Here is a 13,304-nt window from a genome sequence, read left to right on the forward strand (position 1 = left end):
AGATTCTGATGCCAAAGGATCATTTTCTCAATTCCTGTGAGAATGTCAATATAAGAAATAATAAATGAAAACATTTAGGAGATAATTCCCAGCACAAAACCTGACAGAGATAAATAATTCATGAACATAAAGTAAAGTTGGTAGGGGTGGGTAGAAATCAGGTTGCTATTACTAATAGTTATATGACAATATCCAAAACCAAACCAGGAGCCTCAGGTTGATTTCAACTCATGGTGGCCCCAAGTGTGCTGGAGTAGAACTGTGCCCCACAGGGTTTTCAATGGCTGATTTTTCAAAAGTACGTCACTATGCTTGTCTTCTGAGGCACCTTGGACTTGAACATGTCACCCTTCTGGTTAGCAGCCAAGCATGTTAACCACCCAGGGACTCCACTAGTTACACGGGTGCCCTTATAAAACTATGCTTCAGCAATAATATAGTCTCTACTATAGGAGGCTGGAAGTACATTTAGGGTGATGGGGATTTAACTGTCTTCCTTATCTGTGTCCACATGATAGTAATGGAAAGTGTTCTGTACCAATAAAAGTCTTCCATGCTCGAGCATCTTCACTCTGGCGCCAACCATTAGGCCAGCCCATAACCACTGTGTTGTGCTTCATGCCTCCAAGGCCACATGATTGGATGAGGTGAGAAATACCCTCTTTCAGCTTGGCTGCCACCACCAGCTGGCAGAATCCTTTCACCTTCTCTGCTTCCATTAGGTGCTTTATGGTCTGAAAGAGACACATGATCTCAACAGTGAATTGCTTCACACTGAACTTTTTAATTAACTCCCTCTCCATATATATTTCCCTCTTTCCAAACACTACGTAAGATAATATTTCTAAGGAAAAATCAAAAAATTTAATTATTCCTTTCTACGTATATGCTGCATATATACCCATGAATATAGCAGATCATCCAGGGGGCAAAGTTATGAAAACTTCTTAGCCATAACCAAAAACCTTGAGGGAATGAGTCACTGGGCAAGAGGGTATAGGCCGATAGTCTCAGGGGACATCAAAGTCAATTGGTACAACACAGTCCACAAAGAAAATGTTCTACATTCTGATGTGGTGAGTAGTCACTGGGGTCTTAAAAGTTTGTGAGTGGTCATCAAAGTTTCAATTATTGGTCTCTCTATGTCTGCAGCAAAGAACAGTGAAGAAAATCAAAGGAACATGGAAACAATTAGTCCAAAAGACTAATGTACCACACAAACCTCAGCCTCCATGACCCTGAAAGACCAGAAGAACTAGACAGTGCCTGCTATGACTGCTCTAAAAGAGATCACAATAGAAGGTCTTGGATAGAGTGGGAGAAAAAGGTGGAACAAACTCAAAATCATTAAAAAAAAAAAAAAAAAAGGCTTACTGATCTGATATAGACTGGTGGAATCCCTGAGACTACGGCGCTTAATCACCTTTTGGATCTGGAACTGATCTAACGCCTGTGGCTCAGTTTTCATCTAATCAACAAGCTGGTCTACAAGGTGAATAGTAACACTAGGGAGGTACCCACTCCTCAGAACAATCAACCATATGACACCAAAAAGGCAGCACTGCCCAAGGACAAAGTTCAGAAGGCAGGAAGGGTTAGGAAAGAAAGAAGTATGGAAACGAGAAATATAGGGAGGAAGTAGGATGAGTGATGAGAGAATTGAGGGGATTATAATCAATGACATGAAACAAAATGTGTATGAATTGTTCAATGCTTTTTTACCCAAATCACAATAAAAAGTTACAGAAAAAAAAAGTTAATTATCCCAATGAAATCCACTACTTTTTGTATTTTTCCTTTTTAAATGCTTAATACCTATCTGGACATCTATAAACTGGTTATCTACTTTTAGTTTCTCTGTCTTTTTGTTTGTTCTGTTTTCCTTCCTTGGGAACATACCTAAAATTTGAGAACAGGGGTTTTCACAAAGTGAATGATTAATATTCTTCATTCACTGACCAGGATAAGTTCACTAATACGAGTAAGATCAACCTCCTCAGCCCCAGTCATAATCTGACTCAGATTACAAGAAATTAAATCTAATAATTCAGTTTCACTTTAGATTTTCTCAAGTATATTTTATTTTTTATATTTTCCTTTTCTATCTATTGACATTTTATATGATGACACTTGTATATGCTTTAATATTCTTTTGTGAACTTCAACTAATTTGGAGATAATATCTCATTGACTCTTACTCCACCTTCTTAATGGAAAGGGAAGGAGAATAATGGTATGGAAAAGGACTTTCCCAAAGGCACAGAGTAAGTCAGTGGTGCAGCTTGGGTAAGAAGCAGGTCTCTTGATTCATTTATTACTTTCTATAATCATTCTGGACTAACATTTCTTCAGTACTTCTAGTTTCAAAGTATTCTAAAATGACATGTGTAACATTTTTGAAATGCAACTGAAATCTTTAAACAGCAATATTAATTCTATCATTTATAAGTATTAGAGGGAAAGCAACTTCCTTATCAGGCAGAACTTTATTATTCAGTATAACTCATGGCTACTGAGTCAATTTTGACTCACAGCAAATCTATAAGACAGAATAGAACTGCCCCACAGGGTTTCCAAGGCTTTAATCTTTATGGAAGCAGACTGCCACATCTTTCTCCCAGGGAGTGGCTGGTGGGTTTGAACCATACACCTGACAGTTAACCACCAAACACTTAAGCACTGTGCCACCAGGGCTCCTTAATATTCAGTGCAGCTCTTCAGAAATAGCGAAGAAACTTGTTTATAATACCACATAGTATTAAAAAGGAAGAAAAGTTGCTTACTGTCTTTGTTGTCACAAGATTATGTATGAAGAACTCTCCCCATAGTTTGGGGAAGATTTATTTACACCACTTTCTCAGTGTTCAGAGTCAATATTTGCAGTAGCGTAGTGCATAAAGCACTTGACTGCTAACCAGAAGGCTGGCAGTTCAAACCCAGCAGCCACTCCTTGGAAGGAAGGTTGGGCAATCTACTTCTGTAGTGATACTACCTCAGAAACCCAAGGAGGGGTTGCTATGAGTCGGGTCCGACTCAACAGCACGTAACAACAACAACATTTATCAAATAGTGCTCAGCCTTGATATTCTTTTATTTTAGCAACATAGTAATGCTTTAAATGGGAAGAAAGAATAAATTACCATCTTTCTGGCTCATCTTATTTGGGAGAATTGTTGTTGTTATGTGCTGTCGAGTCGGCCCCGACTCATAGTGACCCCTCCTTGGGTTTCCGAGGCAGTATCACTACGGAAGTAGGATTGCCCAACCTTCCTTCCGAGGAGTGGCATGACCATTCAAAAGTCTGCACTAACTGAAAATGAAATCTCCCAGATCACTCAGGAAAAGGATTAATTAGAAAGCTGATACCTGATTACTTAACATCACAAAACTGTAAGTTTACTTTAATTCTTCCATTAAGTCAATAAGCCTGGATGGATTCTTACCTGCTCAGCAGCTAAAGCCTCACCATAGTTCTCCAGGAAGTTACCCACGATGACAGAGCCCACAATTGTGAGACCCTTTCCTGCCTTGAGCTGTGAAGCAAAGGTGAGGAGGCGAGGATGCTTGACATGTAAGTCTTCATCTAGTTTCAGCAATACAAGCAACTGAGGCCTGTAAAGAGATTGGGGGCAGAGGGAAAAAGGGACAGAGACAAAACATATTGGCTTTGGGGAAAAAAATGAAAATTCCACTCCCTTTAATTAAGAAGAGCTGTATAAAATATGTAATTTGACAGAGGGCAAGTGTTAAAGGAAATGAAAGGATAAGAATACTCAGTTATTTTTGAATTCTCCCAGTATTATCTCAAATTGATGTAGAAAGAATAAAAAATGGTAAGAATCTTAAACACACATCACATGAAGAAAAGGGAATCAAGGATTCGATTAAATATAAAAAATGAAATAGGTTCAAAATAAAATAGGTCCATTACATAATTCCTTGACCACATGATTTCCTGATCTTATAAGTACCAATACTACTAAGCTCTGTTGATTTCTTTACCTCCAGTTTTTAGTATGTGGTGGTCCTTCCTCCAGCCGAAGCAAAGCAAATCGGGCTGCACTGAGGGACAGCCCACGGATACCGTCACCCCATTCTTTCTCAGCTCTGTGATGAAAAGGATTAAAGAGCAAAGACAGATTTAAACTATACCAAATACAATTTCAAAAATTTAAGTTTACTTTTCTGATTGAAAAAGTAACACATGCACAAGGTAAAAGATTAAAACTCATACTAATGATGTACATAATGCTCTTTAGGAATATAAGGAACCCATTGTAAGCAGATCAACACTACCCTTCACCCACTGTAAAAGCAGCTGAGAAAAAAGGCAGAAAGGATCATTCACTTATTCCTCCTATATAACTATTCAAAAGAAACAATGTAAAATAGAAATTTAGATTAAGACATTAATACAGACAGAAGTTTAAAGTAATTTGAACATAATTAATAATTAAAAATAAAACTCAATGTAATCTTCTGAATCAGAGTGTTATTTATCTCTCATTTTTGGAAATGGTTAGCAAAGTCCTAGCAGTTACAAAGTTATTCAGGACTAATTGCTTTTTTGTCTCAGAGATAAACTGAAAGACTGAAGAGATAAAGAAAAATATTAATGCTTGTGTTAAAGTTCTAAAAATGCAGATCCATTATTTGGATAAATGCTTTTAGTTATTTTTCATTGATCCTTTCATACTTTCTCAATGGGTTCCCCTTGTAATCAAAAGCTTGCACCTGTAATATGGTTAAGAGAATTTGTTGTTGTTATTGTGTGCTGTTGTCAATTCTGACCCACAGTAACCCTATAGGACGTAGTAGAACTGTCCCATAAGGTTTCCTAGGCTATAATCTTTATGGGAGCAGATCACAAGATCTTTTTTCCCCACAGATTAGCTGGTGGGTTCAAATCCCCAATGTTTTTGGCTAATAGCTGAACCACTGGGTTCTAGAATTTCATTTCAGAAGAATGAAGTTACCTCAACCCATAATATAATATTCACTAGACTGGCTCTAACCAAACTAGCCAGTCTTGATATGGTTAGCAGTAAGGTCAAATCTGCAGTTTGTGCTGTTACACACTCACCCTTGGTACTCAATGTACTTGTAGATCATACCAGCTATCACCATAGCTACGATGGCATAATACCAGGAAGAAATGAACATCAGAGCCAGACAGATACTCATTCCCATGAAAGAGAGGGTCCTAGAAAATTAAAAACAAGCAAGCAAACAAAAAATTCTTTCTAAGCAGCTTAAAAAAGAAGCCCATGCTAGAGAGGTGCTTCTCACACTATCTTTGGTGAGCGACCATTTAAAATTTTTTTCAAATCTATTGCAAACAGATGTAAATTCAATAAAAATGAATTATAAGAAATTTTTCACATACATGGATATTGTGGCAATGTCAGATTACTAAAGAAGTTTCGAACTTATTATTCTCAATTTCTAAACTTGTTCTATCATGGACTGTAAGCAAAACCACACTCATCCACAAACCACCCTTTGCTGGAGGATGTTTCCCATTGGTTGGAAAAACATATGAACAGACAGAGAGGCTACAAAAGTCATTGTGGTTATGAGGACAATTTAAACATGCTTGGCAAAACAAAGATAGGAAATGAAGCCAGAAATGTTAGTAACTCTCTGCTGTTGTTGTTGTTGTTATGTGCCGTCGAGTCAGACCCGACTCATAGCGACCCCTCCTTGGGTCTTTAAAAAAGTATTTCATATAAATACTGCTAAGATTTTTATGAACATTTATTAGCGTAACTGCAGAACTCAAGAAGAACTTCTCATTAGAGCTCTTACTTTACATAAGAGAAACCTCAATCAGGTTGTTGTTGTTGTTGTTATGTGCCATCGAGTCAGACCTGACTCATAGCGACCCCTCCTTGGGTTTCCGAGGCAGTATCACTACAGAAGTAGATTGCCCCATCTTCCTTCCAAGGAGTGGCTAGTGGGTTTGAACCACCAACCTTCTGGTTAGCAGTCAAGTGCCTTAGCCACTATGCTACCAGAGCTCCCTCAATCAGGTAGGGAACCATTTATTAAAGTTCTTCTGTGTACAGAATGAACTTTCTAGCTGTATGATGAATTTCAAAGGATGAAGAGGAGCATGGTTAATCTAGAGACAACTAGGATCTAATGAAAACAGAGTAAAGAGAAAAAGAAAACAAAAAACAAGTAAAATAGCATCACAAAAAATGTTCATAATGAACTTTTAACTAAAGTTTTATCTAGAAAGAGGATCAGAGATGTCAAAATCGCTGAAAATTTCAATTTTTAGTCACTACCCACCATTAGAAAGTGAAACTGGAAAGGAGAAGAAATTAAGCAAAGAGAGATGTAACAACAGGTACATACAGGCCATATTAAAGAAATTTAAGCTATCAAAGAAAAGAGATAAGATGGTAGCAAAACACTATTTAACTACTAAATTAAATTCTTATAGGAAGAGAGTTTGAGAATGAAAACTGATGAGAATTAAGAGAGAATAAGTGACTAAAGACTCACTTACATAGATTGGCTCTCAGCCCAACAGGAGGAACACCTACATACGTAATACCTACCCTAGGTTGATGCACCCACCTACTTTAGGGAGATGCAGCCGTTGGACCGATCAGCCATGAGACACCAGAGGGGCAGCACTCACATAAAGGGAATGCTGGACAGATAGGAATGCATGGATGAGAAGGGCACAGGGAGGAGGTGGTCACAGTGAGGAGAGGGTAGAAGAGTTTTTTCCAGTTGGGGATGGTAATGGGGCTGTGAAATCAGATGTGCATGAAACTATTGAATGTAAAAAAGTTTGCTATGTAAATTTTCACCCAAAGCACAATAAAAATGAAAAAAAAAATATATATATGCATGAGAGAGGAAAGGTAGAAAGTGTGAGGTTCAGTGTTTAACTAATAGGGAAAGGAGAAAATAGATATGCAAAGGGGAGGTTGTTTTAACCTGAAGATGGTAGTATACTGGAAGTATTTGTTAAAGTTTTTTTTATCTTTATTCTAAGTAGGTTATTATAAGTGATTATAAAGCAGGAAAGGATAAATGGAAGAGGGTAGAGTTTCAGGTGAGTACTGAAAGTTCAAACAATCAAGAACAAAATTTTATTGAGAACCCAGCCCTCCTAGTTTTCTGGTGCAATGATGGCTTCTCTCCAAATGTTGAGGGGGAAAAGTACACTCACCAATGGTAGTAACGGAACCGGGGCCTCCAGTTGGGTGTTCGAAGTAATGTTTGCAAGGCACATGCAAGGTTCACAAAGAGGTAACACATGAGAAAAAACCTGGAAGAATAAAAAGAGTAAGAGGGATGATTACTATACAATGCTTCTTCTAGGGTTATTTTAAACAACTAGATACCTCTGCTATATTTAAGACTTTGTTTCTAGACCACTAACCCTTGTCTGGGAGCTCTGGTAGTGTAGTGCCTAAGGCACTTGACTGCTAACCAGAAGGCTGGCAGTTCAGACCCACCAGCCAGCCACTCCTCAGAAGGAAGATGGGGCAATCTACTTCCATAGTGATACTGCCTCGGAAACCCAAGGAGGGGTTGCTATGAGTCGGGTCCAACTCGACTGCACATAACAACAACAACCCTTGACTAAGGAGCTCTGGTGGCATAGTGGTTAAAGCATTTGGCTTCTAACCAAGAAGTAAGCATTTTGAACCCACCAGCCACTCCATGGGAGACAGATGAAGTAGTTGGCTTCTGTAAAGATTTATAGCCTTGGAAACCCTACAGGGAAGTTTTACTCTGACCTATAGTGTCCCTATGAGTTGGAATTGACTCAACAGCAGTGGGTGGTTAAGTGTTAACCAGGGGTCCCCGGGTGGCACAAACGATTAAACATTTGACTACTAGCCAAAAGGCTGGCGGTTTGAACTCACTCAGAAGTGCCACAGAAAAAAGACCTGGTGTTCTGCTTTCAAAAGGTATAATCTTGAAAACCGTATGATGCGATTCTACCCTACACAAATGGGGTCACCATGAGTCAGAAGTGACTCAACAGCAGCTAACACCTACAATCCTTGACTAAGTCTAGGAAGTAAAGAAACTTAAACCTCTCCCCACAAACTTATTTATCTTCCCATGTTCTTTCTCTCAGTGAATGACACAACCAATTCTTTACTCAGTTTTTCTTGGAATAATCCTGGTTTCTTCTACTTTACTCATGCTTCTTCAAAATTCACTTACTAACTCCTATGGAATCTACCTACTTAAAATCTCTAAACTTTCCTTTTCCTTTCTATCTCTATTACTGTATCACCTCAGTGTAAGTTCTCATTTCTTCCTTCCTAGATTAGTCAAATAAGCTTCCAGTTGGCATTCCCAGTTCAATGTCAGCCTCTCTCTAAACCATATTTTATACCAAACTGATCATCCTAAAACATAAATATCATTATTTTGCTCTCCATTATAAATAAGTAAGGAGCTCAGGTGATATAATGGTTAAGGCATTAGGCTGCTAAACAACAGGTCGGTGGTTTGAATCCAATAGCCAGTCCACAGAAGAAAGATGAGGCAGTCTGCTTCTGTAAAGATTTACAGCCTTGGGAACTCAATGGGGTCAATATGGTTAGAATCAACTCGACGGCACTGAATTTGACTTTGATTTTATAAAGGATTACAAACATCTTCCAGGCAAACGTTCCAGGTCCTTTGTGATATGGCTCTACCTACTTCTCTAGCCTGCTACTTCCCAACATGTACACTCTATTCTAGCCAAAACAAACAACTTTCAATTCTCTGAATGTGCTACATTATTTCATTCTTCAATTCCTCTACATATGTTCCTTGTGTGCAAATCCTTCCTTCATTGCTTAGCAGTAGTCATCTTTGAAGATAAAAGTATCACTTCCCCATAAAATCTTTCTTGACTGAGAGATTGTTTAGTTGACTCACTTTAGTTTTCACATAGCACACAATGTTGGCCTTTATCACAGAACTCACCACATGATATGGGATCACTGATTTTCTTATATACCCTCAGTTTTTTAAGATGGTCTCTTATTCGTCTTTGTATTCCCAGCATATTATATAGTGCCCTGTAAGTACTTGTTGTTGTCGTTAAGTGCTGTCAAGTCGTTTCCGACTCATAGTGACCCCATGCACAGCAGAACGAAACACTGCCTGATCCTGCGCCAGCCCCACAATCCCTGCTATACTTGAGCCCATCATTGCAGCCACCATGTCAATCCATCTCCCTGAAGGCCTCCCCCTCTTTCGTCGACCCTCCACCCTACCAAGCATGACATCCTTCTCCAGGGAATGGTCCCTTCTTACAACATGACCAAAATAGGTGAGACGAAGTCTGGCTATTCTTGCTTCCAAGGAGCATTCTGGCTGCACTTCCTCCAGGACAGATCTGTTAGTTCTTTTAGCAGTCCATGGTACTTTCAGCATTCTCCGCCAGCACCACAACTCAAAAGCATCAACTCTTCTTCGGTCTTCCTTATTCATTGTCCAGCTCTCACATGCATACCAGGCGATTGGAAATATCATGGCTTGTGTCAGGTGCACCTTAGTCCTCAAGGAGATATCCTTGCTCCTCAGCACTTGATACAGTTCCTTCGCAGTTGACTTTCCCAATGCTACACGTCGTCTAATGTCCTGACTGCTGCTTCCGTTGGCATCGATTGTAGAACCAAGCAATGTGAATTCTTTGACAACCTCAATCTTCTCTCCATTTATTGTGATGCTGCTCATTGGTCCAGTTGTGAGGATTTTTATTTTCTTTCTATTGAGACGTAATCCATACTGCAGACTGTATTCTTCAACCTTCATCAGTAGGTGCCTTAAGTCATCCTCACTTTCAAGTGAGTACTTAGTCATAAATATATAAATCACAACTGAATGAATAAAAGCTAACAGTAACAGTGAAAGCTACAACCAAGTGATAATAAATCAGAAATGAAGGGAAGAACTTTTGAACTAATATAGGCAGGAAGAAACTGTGGTAAGAAACTGTGATATGAAACTGTCATATCTTTATAAAAAGATAGCCTTACGTGAAATATCTCAGGACATTTATTACTTATGTGAAATTACATCTATATTTTCCCCACTCTTGTTATCACTACTATTACACGCCCAATGGAAAACAACACACATTAGATATCATTTAACCAAGAATAAATGAAAAAAATGGGCTCTTACATGGAAAGGATTGGGGCCACAAGATCCAGGGAGGCAATAAGGATTCCCAGCTCTGCAATGGCAGCAGTTAGAAGTAAGGCCCAGGTAGGTTCTCCATTGGCCTTGCTGTGACCAAAAACCTGTACATAGAGGGGAAATATCAGGCATAAAAGTGTGCGAAGTATCTGAGACAATGTTCCTGATTCCTCTATCTCACAGTATCAGATATCTAACTGAGATATTAGTGTTACAACTCTGTTGTCTTTTAAACACTTTTATTCTACTCTTAATATACTCATACTATGGATTTACAGACTCATGCTAAAACTCTATGTCTCCTCGTTTGTAACCAAGTATTTCCTAACCCACACCACTTAACACATAGTCTAGGAAAAAAGTAAGAGGGCATAGGAAAAAGTCACTCACCCTAAGAAACGGTATAATGTTATCCTTGGCAATTGCCTGTAGCAGCCTAGGGGCACCTGTGAGGCTCTGAAGTCCAGCTCCACATGTTGAAAAGAAGGAGCCAATAACAATCACCCATGGGGATGGCCAAGATAAGGTACCCACCACCAAATTACCTTTCACAGCATCCCCAAACCTGGGAGAAAAATAAGAGTGGGACAATTTAATCTAGAAACAACTTTAGACTTAAAGACTAGAGATATTTTCACCTAATTTCAACCACTAACAATGTTTAGAAAATCAAAATTAAAAAATGTAAAGGTAGGTAGATTTGACCAAAAGGTACAATTAACTCCTATTAAAAAAGTAGTCTGAAAGGCCACATTTCTTCAGAAGATAAACTAAACCTCAATTACACCTTTTCTCCTTAGATTATCAGAATACTTGCTCATTGTAAAGAAACTGAAAAAGTACAGAAAAACACAAAAAAGCAGAGGGTGAAAGGAATCTATAATCTTAACACAGCTATTAACATTTTGCATATTTCCCTTTAGTTTGTTTACTACATATTTTCAAACACAGTAGAGATTACACTGAACCTGTAATTCCATATTCTTTTTAAACTTAGAAACATTTTCTTATTCTATTTTATAAAAACAAATTTTTAGAGGCTTGAAATTTACATCGTCCATTCTTCTAACATTGGTTTGCTATTACAGAAAATACTGGACTTAACATATTCATGCAAATATTTATGTTCACACTTTATAATTTTTACCTTATGACAGACTCTTAAGAAGGAATAATTGTAACAAAGGAATGATTATTTTAAAACATCTCAAAATCACTAAACAACTGCTTTTCAGAAAGGTAATACTAAATTTTACTACCACTGGAACAATACAAAAATTCAAGTCTATGGCACAGACACACTCCACACCTGCCTAAAATTTAAAAAATCATTGCTAATTTGATGAGTAAAAAACGGCATTTTGCTGTTTATTTAATCACTTTGGTTTTAGTAATGTTTTATTAAGTAATACAACATAAAGTAATGTCCAAAAAACAAATCACAGCTCAATAAATTTTCATAAAACAAGTAACAATGTAACTACTATGCAATCCAGGAAATAGAACATCATGAGTACCCAGATGCTTCTCTTACCCCCACTCCCAGTTACTACCCCACTATTCTAATCTCTGATACTATACCATATAGTTTTAACTCTTTTAAAACTTGATATAAATAAAACACAGTATTTAAGTTTTGTGCCTGGCTTCTTTCACTTAGCATTGTCTATGAAATTCATTCATTTTTTTTCTATGTGCGTGTATAGCTGTGATTCATTCACTTTCATGAATGTATGGTTTTATCCTGTATGGTTTTCCGTTGCATGAGTGTCTACACATACATACAGACAGACATACTCATACATATACACACAAATATATGTAAATTTATCCATTGTATTACTGATGAATATTTGGGTTATTTCTAGGTTTTAGTTACTAATAATAGTACTGTTTGGTTGAAGTGGTATATGTTCTACTGCATATATTTCTAAAAAAAACAAAAAGTTAGTCATACAACATACACACAAACACACTAAAAAAGAATCGTACTTCTATGAGCATTCTTGGTGCACATACCTTTCTTTTGGCTATACTCTGAAGTGGAATTGCTGAGTTTTAGGTTATGTGTATGTTCAACTTTAGAAGATTATGTCCAACTAATTTCCAAAGTAGTATTACAATTTACACTCTCACTAATAATTTCTGTATTATGGTACAATCTACCAAAGCTCTATTAACCCCTAAATTTTCAATTACAATATTAAAGTAATAATATACTGAGCTACTTATTTGTATCATTCAAAAATCACTGCAGTAGTTTATTGACAGGGAACTGTTAGAAATTCAAGCAGGATTCAGAAGAGGACACAGAATGAGGGATACCATTGCTGATGTCAGATGCATCTTGGCTGAAAGCAAAGAATAGTAGAAAGACGTTTACCTGTGTTTTACTGACTATGCAAAGGCATTCAACTGTGTGGATCATAACAAATTACAGGTAACACTGCAAAGAATGGGAATTCCACAACTTAATAGTGCTCATGTAGAATCTGTACACAGACCAAAGGGTTATCATTCAGACAGAACATGGGGATACTGCATAGTTTAAACTCTGGCAAGGTGTGTGTCAGGGTTGTATCCTTTCACCGTATTTATTCAATCTGTATGTGGAGCAAAGAACCCAAGAAGCTGGACTATATGAAGAACGTGGCATCAGGATTTGAGGAAGACACATAACAATCTGTAATATGTAGATTCTCTGGATTATGTAATATGTAGATTATGTAATTATGTAACATGTAGATTACTATTCTCTGGATTAGGATCCTGTTGTGCTGCCTACAATTGTCCGTGAGCCAACTATACTCTGTTCAGCCTGGTGATCTTGGATTCATTGTTCATCATACTCAACAGCTGGTATACTGCCTGCCAACCTTGGGTTTGTCAGCCCCTGTAGCTGTGTGACCCTACACCGGCAGGGAGCCCCAGGCTTACAGGTGAGGAGAGACAACGCAGGGACACCAGAGTAGCAGGCTGGAAGAGCAGGAGAAAGGGGATTAAAAGCCAGGAAGCCAGAAAGAGGAACAGTCAGCCAGGTGGGGGTGACACGAGAGGTCTCCAGCAGCAGGACAAACTTGTCTGTTGGTTTGTCCTACTGTGGTGACATATAGACATGAGTTTTG

The 13,304-nt window shown here is 38.0% G+C and overlaps 1 protein-coding gene across 1 annotated transcript in view; it reads right to left on the reverse strand.

Moving 5' to 3' along the window:
- Positions 1 to 13,304, reverse strand: part of SLC12A6 (solute carrier family 12 member 6) — a 140,233-nt gene that overhangs the window by 17,157 nt on the left and 109,772 nt on the right. The window contains exons 13-19 of the mRNA XM_007940493.1: positions 10,570 to 10,744; positions 10,165 to 10,283; positions 7,193 to 7,291; positions 5,084 to 5,203; positions 4,003 to 4,107; positions 3,444 to 3,612; positions 539 to 734 (exon numbers count right to left, since the gene is read on the reverse strand). Of these exons, the coding sequence (XP_007938684.1) occupies positions 539 to 734; positions 3,444 to 3,612; positions 4,003 to 4,107; positions 5,084 to 5,203; positions 7,193 to 7,291; positions 10,165 to 10,283; positions 10,570 to 10,744 (983 nt within the window). The remainder of the gene's footprint in view (positions 1 to 538; positions 735 to 3,443; positions 3,613 to 4,002; positions 4,108 to 5,083; positions 5,204 to 7,192; positions 7,292 to 10,164; positions 10,284 to 10,569; positions 10,745 to 13,304) is intronic.

Source organism: Orycteropus afer, unplaced genomic scaffold (genome assembly GCF_000298275.1).
Source record: "Orycteropus afer afer isolate SDZICR_OR568_19922 unplaced genomic scaffold, OryAfe1.0 scaffold00068, whole genome shotgun sequence".
In the NCBI taxonomy this organism is placed as follows: domain Eukaryota; kingdom Metazoa; phylum Chordata; class Mammalia; order Tubulidentata; family Orycteropodidae; genus Orycteropus; species Orycteropus afer.